Genomic DNA, 17371 nt, shown 5'->3' with positions numbered 1-17371 from the left:
TTTGTGGACTTGTTGCTGCGTCCTGCTTAAGAGGTCCGCTAGCTGATTGTGTATTCCTTGGGTATACTCTGCACCTAATTGAACTAGATTGTGAATTGACCATTTCCAAATTGTCTGCACTAGAGGGACAATTGAGATGAATGTGCCCCCCCCACCCAGTTTTTGCAGATAATACATTGTGGTCATATTATCTGTTCTTATTAACACTATTTTAAGTGTGATTTGTGTCTGAAAAGCTTTGAGCGCTAGGAATACTGCTAGTAATTCCAAGGAGTTTATGTGCTGTGTCTGTTGGATTGAGTCCCATTTTCCCTGTATAGTGAGTGAGGTTGTTGAGATGAGCTCTCAACCTATCATTGATGCATCTGTTGTGATTATGGTCTGAGGCACAGGGTCCTGAAAGGGCTGCCCCTTTGATAGGTTGGTGTCATTCCACCATTGCAGAAAGTGGTAAGTTTAGTAGTCCAACAACACTAGATCCTAAATTTGACCTTGTGCCTGAGACCATTGTTGAGAGAGACATTGCTGTGGAGGTCGCATGTGAAGTCTCGCATTGGGCACTATTTCTATGCATGAAGCCATCATTCCTAATAGTTTCATCACTAACTTCACTGTATAAGTGTGATTGTATTGTAGTTGTGATACGAGGATGTGAAATGCTTGAATCCTGACTGGATTTGGATATGCTAATGCTGACTGAGTGTTCAGAATTGCTCCTAGATACGGTTGTATCTGTGATGGTTGCAGGTGAGATTTTTGGTAATTTATAGTGAACCCTAGATTGAGTAGGGTGTTTATAGCGTATTGAGTATGTTGTTGACAAGTCTGAAGTTTACTGGCTTTTATGAGACAGTCATCGAGGTATGGGAAGACTTGTATGTGTTGTCTTCTGAGGAATGCTGCGGCTAACCATCTGGTGAACATCCTTGGTGCTGTTGTTACTCCATATGGTAGCACTTTGAATTGGTATTGTTTTCCTGCTATAACGAATCTTAGATACTTTCGATGTGCTGGATGTATGGGAATGTGGAAATAAGCATCCTTGAGGTCTAATGATGCTATCATGTAATCCTGTTTTTGTAGTAGGGGAATGGCATCTTGAAGAGTGACCATATGAAAGTGTTCTGAAAGTATGAATGGATTGAGGGGTCTGAGATCTAGGATAGGTCTGAGAGTACCATTCTTTTTTGGTATGAGGAAGTATAGTAAATATTCTCCGGACCCCTGTTGGGATATAGGTACTATCTCTATGGCTCCTTTGAGCAGTAGTGATTGTACCTCCTGTTTAAACAGAGTGAGATGCTCCTGAGTTAGTTTGTGTGAACAAGGAGGACTGTTTGGTGGAGTGGAAATGAGTTCTAGACAATAACCATGTTGGATAATTGATAGAACCCACTGATCTGAAGTGATGTTGTGCCACTGTGAATAGAAATCTACCGGTCTTCCTTTCACAGGAGATGTGTGCTCTGTGGGGATGGTGAGAAAGTCACTGCTTAAGTGAGAGGAACCTCTGGAAGTGGACGGTTTACCTCTTCCTCTATTGCTGGGTCCTCTATAGGAGTCTCTAAATGATCCTCTAGTGTAGAATTGTTAGGATTGTTTTTGTTGGGAAGTCGCTGTTTCTGAAGCTGATGGTTTGAAACCCCCTCTAAATTGTGGTCTATGAAAAGTACCTTTGATGGGTGTGGTATACAGCGTGCCCATGGCTTTGGCTGTCTCAAAATCTTTTTTAAGTTTATCTATGGTTGTGTCAACTTCAGGGCCAAATAGATGTTGTTTGTCAAAAGGCATGTTTAACACTGCCTGTTGTATTTCAGGTTTGAACCCTGAACATCTTAACCAGGCATGTCTTCTAATAAGGACACTGGTTTTGATTGATCTAGCTGCTGTATCAGCTGCATCCATTACAGATCTAATAGCATTATTAGATATTGCTTGCCCTCCATTTACTATCTGTTGTCCCCTCCTTTGGTGTCCTGGAGGGAGGTATTGTAATAGCTCTTCTATTTCATGCCAGTGTGCCCTATCATATCTATCCAAAAGAGCTTGTGAATTGGCTATCCTCCAATGATTTGCAGCCTGTGAAGCTACTCTTTTCCCCGCTGCATCTATTTTCTTTTTCTCTTTGTCTGGAGGAGGGGCATCTCCTGTGGACTGACTGTTGGCTCTTTTTCTTGCAGCAACAACAGATGATGGACGGAATGCAGAACAAATCAAACATTCACCCCCAGTTACAGATCTGGGTTTAATCCATCAGTTTTTTTGCTTGCCATGCCATTCCCGTTTAGACCCAGCCATATGCAAATCAGTCTTGGCCCTGTTCCCAATGGGAACAGTCCAGCCTGAATTGCCAGGCCAGGTCTTCCCTGAACCAGAAACAAGCATCCTGGGACCGGTTTCAGGGTATCACCCTTCATCAGCCAGGCAAGCTTGAATCTAGTGGCATAGCAAGCATGGGACCCACATCTGGGCATACCCTTCCCACGTGGGGTGACAAATGCCAAAACAACAGATGATGGACGGAATGCGGAACAAATCAAACATTCACCCCTAGTCACAGATCTGGGTTTAATCCATCAGTTTTTTTGCTTGCCATGCCATTCCAGTTTAGACCTAGCCATATGCAAATCAGTCTTGACCCTGTTCCCCACGGGAACAGTCCAGCCACAATTGCCAGGCCAGGTCTTCCCTGAACCAGAAACAAGCATCCTGGGACCGGTTTCAGGGTATCATCCTTCATCAGCCAGGCTAGCTTGAATCTGGTGGCATAGCAACCACAGGACCCACGTCTGGGCATACCCTTCCCACTTGGGCTGACAAATGCAAAAACAACAGATGATGGACGGAATGCAGAACAAATCAAACATTCAACCCCAGTCACAGATCTGGGTTTAATCCATCAGTTTTTTTGCTTGCCATGCCATTCCAGTTTAGACCCAGCCATATGCAAATCAGTCTTGATCCTGTTCCCCATGGGAACAGTCCAGCCCGAATTTCCAGGCCAGGTCTTCCCCGAACCAGAAACAAGCATCCTGGGACCGGCTTTATGGTATCACCAGTATGATTCTTGCAGCACCAACTACAATTGAATCAGGAGGTAATTGGGTTAATTAGAAACACTGGGTCTGAGGGACCCAGTTTATATTTTTTTATCCATTCTAGGAGTGATAATTCTAGCTTTAACAGGTTCCTGGAAAATACCAGAAGCATGTCTGAGCATTCCTGGAAGCATTGGAAGACATTCCTATTGTTTATATGTAGACCCTAGTGTGTCAAAGAGGAAATCTTGTTCTATCTGATCTGTATGCATTTGCACATTATGATAGGCTGCGGCTCTAGCCACTACTTGATTGTATGCAGTAGTGTCTTCTGGTGGTGAGGGACTAGCAAGATATAAGTCTGGATCATTTGGTAGAATGGGATCAGAGTAGTATGTATCCCATGGATCTTAATCCTGTTGGTCATCACTAAGATCATCCCTGTGTGGTGACAATTGTGCTTCGTATGTGGTTAATGATGGTATGGAAGGAAGAACAGGAGAATGTGGTGGTGAAGGCTGTTTATGTTTTGTAGGCTCTTCCTGTTGTTTATCCTTGAAGACCTTTTTTGATAGAGGTACATTCTTTAAAGTGTCTTTAAAAGTTAATTTCCTTTTAAAGGACATTGAAGGGGAGACAATTATTCTTCCTGTGTCCTTTTGAATGTGTATTTTCCGCTGTTTAGCGTCCATCACCTCTAAAATAGGTTGTATGTCCAAGGATTCATAGGTAGAAGTAGTTTGCTTGCTACCCGTGTGTTTCGACTCCGAAGGATGGTGTTTTGTTCAGACCGAAAGCATCGGCTCTGAAGATGTGCTTTTTGATTTTCGGCTTGATTCTGAGACTATTGTTGGAGTCTGTTTGGTCGATGCCAAATGCACTTTTGTCTTTAATCTCGGTGCCGAACCTGAAGGTTGGTGATCCGGACTTTCTTTTTGAATGCGACCATGGCCCGAAGGTAGTGGAAGACCGACGACTAATGCTGGAGTTTTTTTAAGTAGTTTTGTGTGGTACGATGGGGCAGTTGTACTCACGTACTGCACCAGAGGCTGTCATCATCGGAATGTTGATCGGAGTCCGAGTCTTGGATGGAAAACACTGCCCCTTGCTGAATTTCTTCCTGCGCGTGTTCTTCACCGAAAATATTAGGTGTGTTTTCTGTGGATTTAGATGCCATTTCGAGGTGACGAGCTCTACGGTCCCGGAGAGTATTTTTAGATCGAAATGATCTGCAGGCGTCGCAATTCTCTTCTCGATGATCTGGAGATAGACAGAGATTGCACACCGAATGTTGATCGGTGTACGGAAATTTAGTGTGACACCGAGGACAGAATCGAAACGGAGTTCGTTCCATTAGGCCTTCATTGCAGTAGGCCCTAAAAGGGTGAGGCCCTTGTAAGAGCGAGAATTCAACCCCAATGGTCTAAATCGGATCGAGTATAGATGGAAACACGATCGAAACAATACAGTTGATATCATAGAAAAGGTAGAATAAGTTCAGAAGTACAGAACCGAGATCCACCGGAGCGAGAGGAAACAAGTCGGAACCCGATGGAGGAAAGGAAACAATCTGACAAAGGACTCGATGCCCATGTGCACTATCACCGAAAGGAGGAGTCACTCGATCTTGTGACTCGCAAACCTTCTTTGAAGAAAAACAACTTGTAACACTCTGAGCCCAGCACTAGATGGCACACTTATGCAAAGCATGTTTATCTACAGCTACACATGCCATCGAACATATATATATACTGATAACAGTTGGGAACTTGGTAGTAATAAAGAAAATCCTTAAGTGTGTGAAATTACATGACATCCGCAGTAATATGGAAGTGGTTACTATAATAGGCTGACTGAGAGCTATTAAATGCGCAATACAAAATAGTGTTAATATAATCCTTCTTGTGTATCAGAAAGATAAAGAATTGTGAGAAAATGAATAGCATTAAACAAAATAGGAATACAACAAAAAAGGATTAATTATGGATGAGCATTGTGGATACATTTGGATGACAAAATGAAGAAAAATGTAAAATTGTGGTATGGTAATTTTGTATATCATGACACATATATATTGCTATATAATCTTGAGATAACATCAATTCTAGCCTGAATATTTGAGTTGTGTGTTAAGTGTAAACAATTTCCACATCTACTTTGTCAGTGGTTGAAAGTAACACGATGTTGGGATAAGGCTGCCAATATTTGTATTTGTTTTATAAGCAAGTTAATTGTGACCGCTTGTTTGTGCCCATGTTGTTGAATTAGTAAAATGTTGCAAATATGACAATCATCCTAGTTGTACGATGAAACTTAACAAAATGTATCTAAAATATGAGCATTGCTGGATTTGGATTTGAAACTAGGATGCCATACAAATGTTTGCTTACTGTATGTAACTTTAGTATGTATAGAATGTATGTGTGTGAGAGACCAGCTTGGTAAAATTAGATAACCAAATGAGAAGATTAATATTTCTTGGTAAACTTTAAGGTAGTTACTTCAATAAAGCTTGGTAAAACACACAATGGTTTGTAAATAATCCCGTCTCCTGTCCAACCAAGACTTCAACTTGAAAACAGTTTTACTTTTTATGTGTCCCCAAATCTTCATAATTCTTAGGAGCCTGTTAATCACAGAAAACTGCGCTCCAAACAGACCTGCTTCTCATCAACCTAACCAAATTGCTTGTTTCTATGCATTAGATTAACAAACATCTCTGAAGTAGGAAAGCAATGCACTTAGTATTGCTAGAATATGATGGTCTAAATCAGTGCTTCATAACGTATGGCCTGTGAAACCCCTGGGATTCGTGATGCCTAATCATGGGGTCTGTGACTGTTTAGAAATCTAAATAATATTAAAATGAATAAAGTATACATATATAAGGAAGCAAATTAAAAAAATTTAACACATCCTCTAAATGTGAAGGAATTTGAAACTGGAGGCTAAAAACTAAGTTAGTATTCTTAGCTGTATTCGTTGGAACTGCGCAACTACAGCAAACAGAATACAGTACTGACTATGGGCAGCCTCAATTGAAATGCTAACAAAAAAGAACAGTCATTAGGAGGAAAAAGGACAATGGTATGCTACAATGTATCATGTGCTTCGCCTTTAAGAATGAAAAAAACGAATACATAAAACCTCCAACCTTCCCATTGAGATCAACATTTTATTTTTTCTATATTAAGTTGTGAATTAAATAAAATATTCAATATTTGTGTATTTCTTTGATGTATACTTGTTTCTATATTTTTGTGTATTGCTTTAGAGTTCGAATCGTAGAAAATGCGTGGCTGGGGGTTCCTGGCTTCCAATAATGACTCTGCGGGGCCCCTGGATTCCAATAATGGTTCAGTTGGGGGTCCAAAGAAGTCAAAATGTTAAGAAAAGCTGCCCTAAATCATTAAGAAAAGTCAGGAATTTCTCATATTTTGCTGTCAATGGGGAGTAATGAATAGAAAAAAACACTGAAGCAATAAGGGAAAACTGAAAAGTGCTTTAGAAACCTATGCATGATGTGTGCAAACTATCCAATTCCCATGAGCCGAGGAAAAGAAACAGAGGTACTGAAAGGTGGCAGGTGCATAAGTATTCAGACTCTGTGCAGTTACTTCTATACAAAGGATTGCTCTCGAAAGCTTTTCAAGTTGTGAAAAACATGGTCAGATCTCGTTTCCTCTAGAATTATCATTCCACAAGTCTGGGGAAAGGTCGCTGGATATAGCAGTAAGTCCATATAGGAGGCATTATATTGTACACAGTACATGAGGTCAGATGCAGGGCTAATTCAGCAAGTACAAACGCACAGGGGTATTAAGACAATCGTACATATGAAGCTCATGTGCCCCAGGATGATTACAGGTCTTCACTCCGAGACAGACAAATGACAGTCAGCAGACCCTTGAACAAGGAAAGGGGTGGGTAAAGGTTGAAGAGGGCCTTCACTAATAGAAATACCAGCCAGTCTAGAGATAAGACTGAGATAAGCCTGACAGTGAAGGCCCAGAGTGACATCTTACTAAGTCACTTTGACATGATCTCTTTGGCCTCCAGGTATCTGTCTGCACTCAAATGTTTCCGGCTCTGTATCTTCTCACTTCATCTGCCACTGCACAGCATATCCCAGACCCAGTGCCCAAAACACTGCATGAGCTAAACATGAGCCTTCTCTGTAGCATTCACTTTCCAAGTCAACTGTGATTGGTGCACTGTTGACTAACTCGCAAATAAAAATGTCAGTAGATATGTAATAACCAGAGATCCCAAGCACTACACTGCATTTATAGTTATTACAAATATTTATAATAATGCACAGCTCTAACCAAAGAAGTGCATCATGGAGTTGTCAATGTCTGATCATGTATGTAGCGTATGGAAAGCTTGAGTATGTCTGACCTGGATGGAGAAATTGAGAGTGTTTTTTGTGTCGGAAGAATCAGAGAATGTCTGCAGCATGTGGTGAATACCAGCAGTGCTTGAAGAATATGGGCACGTCTGCACTGCCTGGAGAACCTGAGCATGTCTGCAGTGCCTGGATGCATTGGCATGGCAGCAGGGCCTTTAAGGCCTGGACGTGCTTTCAGTGCTTGGAGGACATGTGCATGGCTGAAGAGGGCAAGTTTGTCTGCAGTGCCTGGACATATCTGCAATGTCTGGAGTGCCTGAGTACGTCAGCAGAGTTTAGACTTAGCATGACTGCAGTACCAAGGAAGCCTGACTGTCTGCAGTGCTTGGAAGTTCCAACCATGTCCTCAGTACATGGACAGTCTGAGCATATCTGCAGTGATTGATGGCCATGTGCATAGCTGTGGTGCTTGGAAAATTATGCATGTGTGCTGTTACTGATTAATGTATGTGCCTCTATGGGTAATCAGGCAGAAATGAGGGCACAAGTGCTGTTTAGTTCCTATATCTCTATTACTTTGGAAAAGTTGATAAAAATTTAATTTTACGTTTTTTTCTTTTTTTTTTTTGGTCACCACCTATCTAGATTGCTCATGGACCAGGAGGTAATTGATGCATTTGACTGCTAGATACTCTTGCACATTCACTCTGCAGTGCACAGGAGCGAAAACATGTTGCTCTTGAAGCATTGTGTACACTCCACACATAAAGACCAACGAATTCCCAGACAATATTTTAGGGGAACTTTCTGTACTAACTATGATTGAAAAAGAAATACACTGGGTGCACTAGGAGTGTGCAAAGTGTCCGACATCAGCTCAGGTATCGGTCGATAGAGAAGTCAATGCTTACTTTGGTCCAGTTGCCAACACGCCAGACAGAGCAAGGTCTGAGGTAGCAGCGGCGAGCTGGTATGGGTTTTTTGGCAATGTCGCAGTGAATATCCTTCCCACCGGTACATGTCACGGTCCGCCATATCGCACCCAGGCCACAGGTGGTAGAGCACTGAAAGATGAGGAATAACACAACAGAGATCATTGCCACTTGCTAAAGATAAGAAAAAATATCACTACCATGCACCAACAGTGAGCACGGTACTCATCATCAACCAACGTATAATCCAACCGATCAACAACTCATACATACAATAATAAATTGTATCTCCCTCACTCATGGTCCCTTGTGACTCCTGTGCTTATTGAAAACTTCAACCAATGCTAACTTGTAATAGGTCAGTGCGTATCACTTGTGCACACAGGAAGTCACTGCTGTCCTGCTGACTGTTCACCCAGCATCTCAATTGATGCACTCTGACTGGATAATGGGTGTAGATTCTGCATCGGTGACTGTCTGCTTACTCCTTCTTTGGAGCTTGCTGCAGGCGGTAATGGCATGATTGCTTCTTTCAGCAGTCACACCATGTACAGAGAGGTATTGTACAGCGCTAACGTCAAGTTTCATAGCACCCCAATGATTCTAGCAGAAGGTCCGGAGCTAGGACTTTAGTTATGAGACTAGTTCAAGTGATCATTGGTGAAAGATCATGTGGTCTGTGGAACACGTTTGTATGAAAGAAGCTGTTTCAAAAATATTTTTGCAACAAATCCTTGCTGTAAAAATCAATATAGAGACCAACAGTTCACATCACAAATGCCAAATTAGAAATATAAATCTAGACTAGTGCCACACACACCATTTAAACTCACCCTCATACACACACTTGTAAAAACACGGACATGCACACGCACCCACACTCATACAACCACACACACACACTCACACACACACAGACACGCATTCATATACAATGAAATACAAGCCAACCCTTAGTTAGACAAACACATACAAAAAAAACTGCTGGCACACTTGCCTTGGTCCAGTTTCCAACTTCCCAGTAGGCTTTGCTTACAGTGGGCTGTGTGCCTTCCTCTTTCGGAGTGCTTGATATCCTTGTCACCACTGTCTTGATTTCATCTTGGATTGTATTTGATGGGAAGACAGTTGCTGGCAGTGAGCCCAGACGTCCCCCAACACCATCTCTTCCCCAATCAGAAGAGGAGCTTGGCAAAGGAAGGTTTTCAAAGTGATAGCTCACTGGTAACTCATTGGAGTCAGGCCAGGCAGAGGGGTCTCTCTGGGAAGAGATGGAGGTAGAAAGTTGCAATCCTGTACCCTGCGTGTGTGCAATGCTGTTCCAGTCAGAGGTAGGAAGTGCACTTGCACTGGCTTTGTTTGAAATGGATATTCTGCTAATAGGCACCTGAGTTGGGTATTTGGTGGAAGCAGTTGATATCACTGGTGGAATATGAGTTGTGTCTGTTAGCGCAGTATACATCTGTGTACTCCGACTGTACACGCTTGGATCCCTGGGCTCTTTGTCAGCTGTGCCCCGAGTCTGGTCACTTCCTGGTGGGCTCCTTCTTCCACTCATGTCCTCTTCAATTTCTTCTTTTGTTGGATGATCTACATATTCCGCAGTAGATGGAAAGGCTTCTACTGGCAAAGATGTTGCAACAAGGTAGAGCTCAGGTTCAGGTTGGATGTTTTCAGAGGTTTGCCCCAGTGAGGATACAGTGACTTTCGGCTCCGGCTCTTGATCATTCCAGTGAGAAGAATCACTTTTGGAGAGACTTCCACTGAACGTACTTTTGGTTGACTGCTCAGTACCTTCATCATCATCACTGATTGTGTGATGATTGTCAGGGATTTCGTTGCCCACACTTCGAACCGTGTCCTTATTCTCTTCTTGGGTTTCTTTGAAACTTTCATCAATGGCAGGAAGCAAAGTCGAGGGTGGCACCGACGGAATAGCGACCGTAACCAACGCGTCATGCTTGGGCACCACTGGGATAATCTGGGTGTGCTCCCGCTCTTTCTCAGCTGTGCTTTGAGAGCTGTTAAACAGAGTTCCCTGTTCCCTCAGAGATGGAAGCTCCACAGAAAGGGTTTTGTCCAAGTGCTGTTCTGAACCACTGATATAGGTAATAGTGGAGGTAGCTTTTGAGATGTTGACACTCTTCTCTGTATTTGTCACAATAAAGACATTTTCCTCGTTCTGTGTTTCATGCTTGGTCAGGTTCGCACCCAGGATGCCACTGGCATCATCAGTTTCATTCCCCATGGAATCCTGCAGGCCCAGCCCACCATTTTTCTTCAATAATGTGGGAGGAGTGGGCGAATATCCTTTGGTGATGTCCACTGATATTCCCTTAGTTTCATAGCTCTCAGTTGTTGGCCCATTCTTCTCTCTGGAGGAGTCATAAGACAGGTCTTCGTGGAAGTTGATAAAGTTGTAATCATAGTAAAAGTCATCCACAAAGGCGTTGCTATTACCATGGCCCCCATTCTTTTTGCTATGGATGGACATAAAACCATCTTCGGGAATAATGTTCTCGCTGTGGTGTTTGGGAATCCCTTTTGGTATTGGGCGGTCAGGAATGTGGCCAATCTCATTGAAACGTTCATGGCTAGAGATCCCGCTACCTTGCCATTCTGGGGTGAAGGACACGGTTGGCTTTGGACACTCTGGTAAGTTGCATACATTCTCTGACACTGGTTTTTCAGAAATATTGCATGCTGCTCCAGTGTTGTTTTTGCAGTAAACCGGCCTCAATTTCAGCCCACTGCCACAAGTTGCTGAACACTAAACAAAAGAAATGAAAAAAGAAAGGATTCAAAGGAATGAAGGGGCTGTCACAAAGCAGATGTCAAAGTATTTAATACTGGCAACTCAAGATGTGCTATAAAACAGACAAATCCTGAACGTGGTCCAGACATAGCAGAGGTCTCCTGACCATTAGTCCTTGAGTAGAAGAGTAGAGGCATCATCTGAACTTCCCGCCAGAGATCATGTGTGTGGTTGTGTTTGTGTGTCTATGTTGGTTTGCATGCGCAGGTGCATGTGAAGCAGGTTCCCTTACGAGGGACCTTTTTCTACTAGTAATCAGAGGCATTTAGGGGGTCATTCCAACCCTGGCGGTCATCGACCGCCAGGGTGGAGGACCACGGAAGCACCGCCAACAGGCTGGCGGTGCTTCCCTGCCCATTCTGACCGTGGCGGTAAAGCCGCGGTCAGAAAAGGGGATCTGGCGGTTTCCCGACGGATTTCCCCTGTCTGGGCTGAATCTCCATGGCGGCGCTGCAAGCAGCGCCGCCATGGAGATTCCGACCCCCTTCCCGCCACCCTGTTTCTGGCGTTTTTTACCGCCAGGAACAGGATAGCGGGAACGGGTGTCGTGGGCCCCCTGGGGGCCCCTGCATGATTTAAAATCGCGACGGGTGCAACTGCACCCGTCGCACCCCTGCAACATCGCCGGCTCCATTCGGAGCCGGCTTCTATGTTGCAGGGCCTTTCCCGCTGGGCCGGCGGGTGCTCCTTTGGCGGGCGCCCGCCGGCCCAGCGGGAAAGCCAGAATGGCCGCTGCGGTCTTTTGACCGCGGAGCGGCCAAATGGCGGTGACCGCATGGCGGGCGGCGGTAGTCAGAATGACCGCCTTAGTGTCCTGTGTCTTGGCATGTTGGGCACTTCTTACCTTCGTTTCCAGTGTCAATAACTGGAGCCAAGCAATTTAAAAGACTGGCTGGCTACCTTACTTTTATCTGAAACCTGGAAGTGGATGCAGAAAACATTACTTGCTCAAAACAGTAGGCATCCAGCGCTGGCATCTTTAGTATAAAACTATACTGGAAATAATACCACAAAGCTAGTCGAGAGTTTGGATACCAACCTGCAATGAAGATCTATTTTAAGAATATGGATGTATTAATGATGCAGACCTGGAGAAAGGGGATGTCTGAATATGAATCGCTGTTCAGTCTTTCTCTGTGGCCAGCCATGAAAGTTAAGGGCAGGGTATCGATGGTGACCAAGAGATGGACAGCTGCACCGAGTGCCTCCTTCCACCACACTAGGGGGAGGCAATGGACTTCCTGACCAGGGAACACCTTCTTCCCTGAAGCAGCTCTGTCATCCATCGCCATCAGAGTTTGTGTCAGCTGCAAGCTACTTCTCTCCAGAGCTACAGCTGGTAGTGCCACATTTCTGGGAAGCTGCCACACATTACAACACCTCATGTCAGCCACGTGGCCAGGAAGAAAGATCACTTGCTCCGTCACCACCATCCAGACATAAGCTGCTCCCTTCGCTCTCCGGGGAAGCATCAAAGAAAACTGGCCAGCCTGAAATAAGAGGTGCACTTAGCTCCTGGGCTCACCGAGGCTATAGAGAGGGTTACGTGTGGTTGTGATTTCATGATCACTGTTTCACAGCTTCTGCCTCTGCTCTGCTCCAGCACCTGTTAAGGCAGCTCGATTAAACTGCCAGGGGCGGAAGAACGCAAAAAGCGTCCGCCACACACCACCAGCTCAAGGGCTGGTCTTGGGATAGTCTGGACACTAAAAATGAAACCAAAATTCATATCTCAGATTATGCTTTGCCTCTTTTTTTTTTTTTAACATATATCGAATAAATACATTGTTCAAAAATTCACTTATTTTAAATGTCACCCATATTTCGCTTGAATGCCCTGCCCCCCCCCCCCAAGTTCCACGGCCTCTCAATAGCTTGATGGTTCGAGGACGCCCCTAAGCTTACTGAATTAACCCCCGGGGCGTTGATGTAGGTGTTTGTGTTGAATTTATCTCCTTAGTCAATGGGTTCTTTTGGCGGGGCATGTTCGGAGTACTGTTCCAGCACTGGTGTCAGCTGTGCTCCTCAGGGGCTGAGGTGGACCGGACTATGAGGAAAGGGCGAGCGCAACGTATGCTTTCACCAAAGCCTCATGGCTGCCGCCTGTTTTACTACAGGTGGACCAGCACAGATATGAGCTCCCTGCCTAGCAGGCTCTGTGCTTGCCATCGGTGCTGCCATGTCAGTGATGCCTCAAGTGAGAGTATGGGGGAATCCTGAGGCCACTTGCAGGATCTAAACCTAGAGGTGAGGGGAAGGTGCAGGCAGATATTTGCTGAATTGGCCACAATTTGTCTATGGGAACAATGGCTCTCAAGAATAGTAGCCCGTCTCTGGACCAGGTCTTTGTGCAGCATGGAGAATTCTTTTACTCACGTGTTACAACATAAAACAAGACATCCTTAGGCCCCAGATCGTTCATACACCGATGTGGTGGACCCTGTGGGAAGCCTGCTAACTCATGCTAGCTCACCTCAGACCAGTTGCCGGCTTCCCAGTCTGACGGGCAGTGGATCTCCCGGTTGCACGGAGCACTGGATTCTGGCTTACGCAGGTGTCCGCATTCGGCAGCTGGAAGGGCTCTGTGCTCATCCAATGCAACACTCTGGGTGCAGAGAACAGCTCTCCGCACAAGGCCCAACTCCCCACACGTAGAGGAACATGTCTGCCACTCACCGACCCACCACCTGCACGAGAACAAATGCCATAATTAACACATTTCAAAATATGAACTGGGAATGTTGTCAAGACTTGAGCCTTCTCAATCTCTGGCACAACCAAACTAGAAGTATTGGTATATATTGGGCGCCGTTACATACCGGAAGGGTATGAACTTCATGTGCTGGAAAATTCTCTCACATCCTGACCTTGTGAGCAGATATCACCCTTTCAGGTACATTGTAATTGTATTTATATAGCTCGTATTACCCCTGACGAGGTGTTGAAGTGCTTTTCGGTGAGTAGCACACTACTCCGGAACCCAAAGGATTAGTGGTAGATTAGAATAGGGAAATATAAATTGTTATTTGAGTGGTAGACATGTGAGTCTGTCAGTTTGATTGAATAGAATAAAGGAGGGATAGAGGAGGGAAGAGTCTAGCTAGTGTTACTTGGGAGTTCATACATAGATCAGGCCCAAACTCACAGTAATCAGTGTGCCGGCAAGTCCTTAGATGCTGTTCCAATGCAGACTGTGATAGAGGGGTAAGTGGTCCTCTCAGAGGCAGGGAATGCTGGAGCCCCCTCGGACACTGGATGGACGTAGACTGGGGATTATTGGGACTGTGGCCATGACACCCTTGGGCTGTGATTAGTGCAGGGCCCTCCTTTAGAGTGCAGGGAGTACTGACAGTGCTGAAGCTACCTCTGGCATGGGTACAAGTAGACTGGGCATGTTGGCAACTATTGGGGCATCCCCGAGCATCAATGACGTCATGTGAGGGTACGATTATCAAATTATACTGACCATATTCTTTTTTTATGTTTTTTATTCGGTTTTGAAAAGACAAGACAAATAGGCACCAACTAGTGCCCATATCATATGAAAAAACGACACAGGTGGGGAAAGGATATCATCAGTGGTGAATTAGGGCACTGCAAGACATTATAAATAACACAACACTGTGTATACTGAGAACTGATATCACATCAGGTGCATACAGATGGGGCAGCAGATGCATCTTCCAATATCTCTAGGTCATGGTATTAATCCACCCACCCCACATTAGCCGAAATTTACCAGGGCAACCTCTGCTGCTTTTATAGGTGACTTTTTCTGCAATCATGTATAAGTCCATCCCCGCTCTCCATTCTGTCAAAGATGTTCTTTCAGGTGACCCCCAGCATTTTGCCACATCTCTTTTCGCCACCACCAAGCCTAGGTTACAAAAGAGAAGCTTTGCCTGTGGAATATCTACATCATTGGGTGTGGCTAGAAGAATATATTTGAGGTTGGGGTATTGTTGCCCCCACCACTCTACTCAACTCATCAATTATCCATTGCCAATATGAGTGTATGTTCAGGTGTGGCCACATGGTATGTAGAAAGTTCCCACTCAGACCTTTAACATTCTGGGAACGCTGCTCTGCCCATTCTATGCAATCGTATTCGGTCATAAGAAATTTGGTGAAGGATGTTAAATTGGATTAGTCGTAGCCTTGACTCAATGGCTACCTCTTTCGGGTGAATCAATCCGGTTTCGCAATCGAGGTCGTCCAGCTCCCCCGACTCTAATTCCCACTTGGCTCTTAGGGCCTGATTCTGACCCCGGCGGTTCCTTACCGCCGGGGCCAGGGTCGGCGGGAGCACCGCCAACAGGCTGGCGGTGCCCCGCAGGGCAAGTGGAAAACCGGCGGTCTCCCGCCGGTGTACCGCTGCCCATTAGAATCCTCCATGGCGGCGCAGCTCGCTGCGCCGCCATGGGGATTCTGACAGCCCATGCCGCCATCCTGTTCCTGGCGGTTCTCCCGCCAGGAACAGGATGGCGGTATGGGTTGTCGTGGGGCCCCTGGGGGCCCCTGCAGTGCCCATGCCAATGGCATGGGCACTGCAGGGGCCCCCGTAAGAGGGCCCCACAAAGAATTTCACTGTCTGCAAGAAATTCGAGACGGGTGCAACTGCACCCGTCGCACCTTCCCACTCCGCCGGCTCAATTCTGAGCCGGCGTCCTCGTGGGAAGGGAGTTTTACACTGGGCTGGCGGGCGGCCTTTTGGCGGTCGCCCGCCAGCCCAGTGTAAAACAAAGAATAGCCGCAGCGGTCTTCCGACCGCGGTGCGGTATTCTGGAGGGAGGAAGTCTGGCGGGCGGCCTCCGCCGCCCGCCAGACTTAGAATGAGGCCCTTAGTTTCTTTAGGGAGTTGTGTACATTATTATTGATGGATTTATGAGTTAAAGAAATTGACTTTTCTGTCAACTCCTCCATTAGAAGTCTCCCTTCTAAGGGGGTATATTCCTGAAGGTCGGAATAAATGCCTTCCGCTCTCCATGCATGGATAAATTGTATGTATTTGAAGTATTGTGTATCATGGAGTTCATAGTCCCTCTGGAGGGACTGGAATGATATGAGGCCCTCTTTCTCCATGAGGTCTCTCCTTTTAGAAATGCCAATAGGGTCCCAAGTTTTGTAGCCCCTAAGTTCCCCTAGTTATTTAAGGTCCGCCACCAGCCACAACGGGGGCTCTCAGATAATTATATGTGCCCACCCTATATATTTATTTGTTTTAAGCTGCACCCCTATCAACGCTTGTGTTGCTGGCAGGAGTTGCCTCATCCCTCACCCTCCTGTAGAGATAATGTTGGAAGGGGTGTCTATGGAATTGTGTTCTTTCAAGTGCATAAGTCGGATAGTCCCTCGGTAGGTAGTGCCAATCATTAACAGCAATTAAGCTCGGATATCAAGGAGTACAACACCCCTTTTGTACTGGTTACATTGTAGTGTTGTGAGGGATACCATGGGGTGTTCATCGTTCCATAACAGTTCCCTAAATTCACTATCCATTTTAACGAATATCTCATGAGGGATATTATAATATACATTCTGGAGGGTGTATAACAATTTTGGGAGGGTGATCATCTTAAACATGGCTGCCCACTGACCATATTCTTCTAGCTGAAGAATTAAGTGCAAATGCCCAACACCAGGCCAGTGTCTTTGGCAGTGGGGCTACTCAGGAGTTGGTGTTGACAACCTTATGAGAAAGTGATGTGAGAGATATCTATTCACCTGCCAGTCACATGAATTGACCATTAAGAGGGGCATGAAGCAAGCTCCTTCAGTGCAGAGGAGTCCCCAACCTTTCACACCCTCCAACCATTCAGAGGGACCCCATTCAGCTAAAGAGCTAATGGCCAATGAAAATCTGGTAGATATGGGGGACTACATTTCTCCTCTTCACATTCTGCTTGGGGGTGGGGGGTAGCAGGGGCATCACTTTATGTTATGCCACTGACCAATAACCGAAGGGATCGGTGTATCACATCTTATGTGCAATGAGGGGCAATCTAGCATCAGTCAGCAAGACACCATGTTTCCAGTGCTTGGTTTTTATTTCACAACCCAATGCAATCTGGGAATTATAATTTGATTGTGCTTCCATTAAAATGGATCAACCCAACTAATAATAACATGGGGCTCCCTATTGCAACAACAGGTGGTGCTGCTGGACATGTCTGGAATCCTGCGTGTTCATCACTTCTGCAATAGCACCCAATGCAGGACTAAAAAACAAAATCAG

At 45.2% G+C, this 17371-nt stretch overlaps 1 protein-coding gene across 1 annotated transcript in view; it reads right to left on the bottom strand.

Annotated features, from left to right (window-relative positions):
* The window catches only part of ADAMTS7 (ADAM metallopeptidase with thrombospondin type 1 motif 7), a 431623-nt gene that overhangs the window by 88250 nt on the left and 326002 nt on the right, over nucleotides 1-17371 (bottom strand). The window contains exons 18-20 of the mRNA XM_069222951.1: nucleotides 13610-13823; nucleotides 9319-11091; nucleotides 8301-8453 (exon numbers count right to left, since the gene is read on the bottom strand). Coding sequence (XP_069079052.1) covers nucleotides 8301-8453; nucleotides 9319-11091; nucleotides 13610-13823 — 2140 coding nt within the window. The remainder of the gene's footprint in view (nucleotides 1-8300; nucleotides 8454-9318; nucleotides 11092-13609; nucleotides 13824-17371) is intronic.

This window comes from Pleurodeles waltl, chromosome 3_1 (genome assembly GCF_031143425.1).
Source record: "Pleurodeles waltl isolate 20211129_DDA chromosome 3_1, aPleWal1.hap1.20221129, whole genome shotgun sequence".
Lineage (NCBI taxonomy): Eukaryota > Metazoa > Chordata > Amphibia > Caudata > Salamandridae > Pleurodeles > Pleurodeles waltl.
This window is presented reverse-complemented; position numbering and strand designations above follow the sequence as displayed.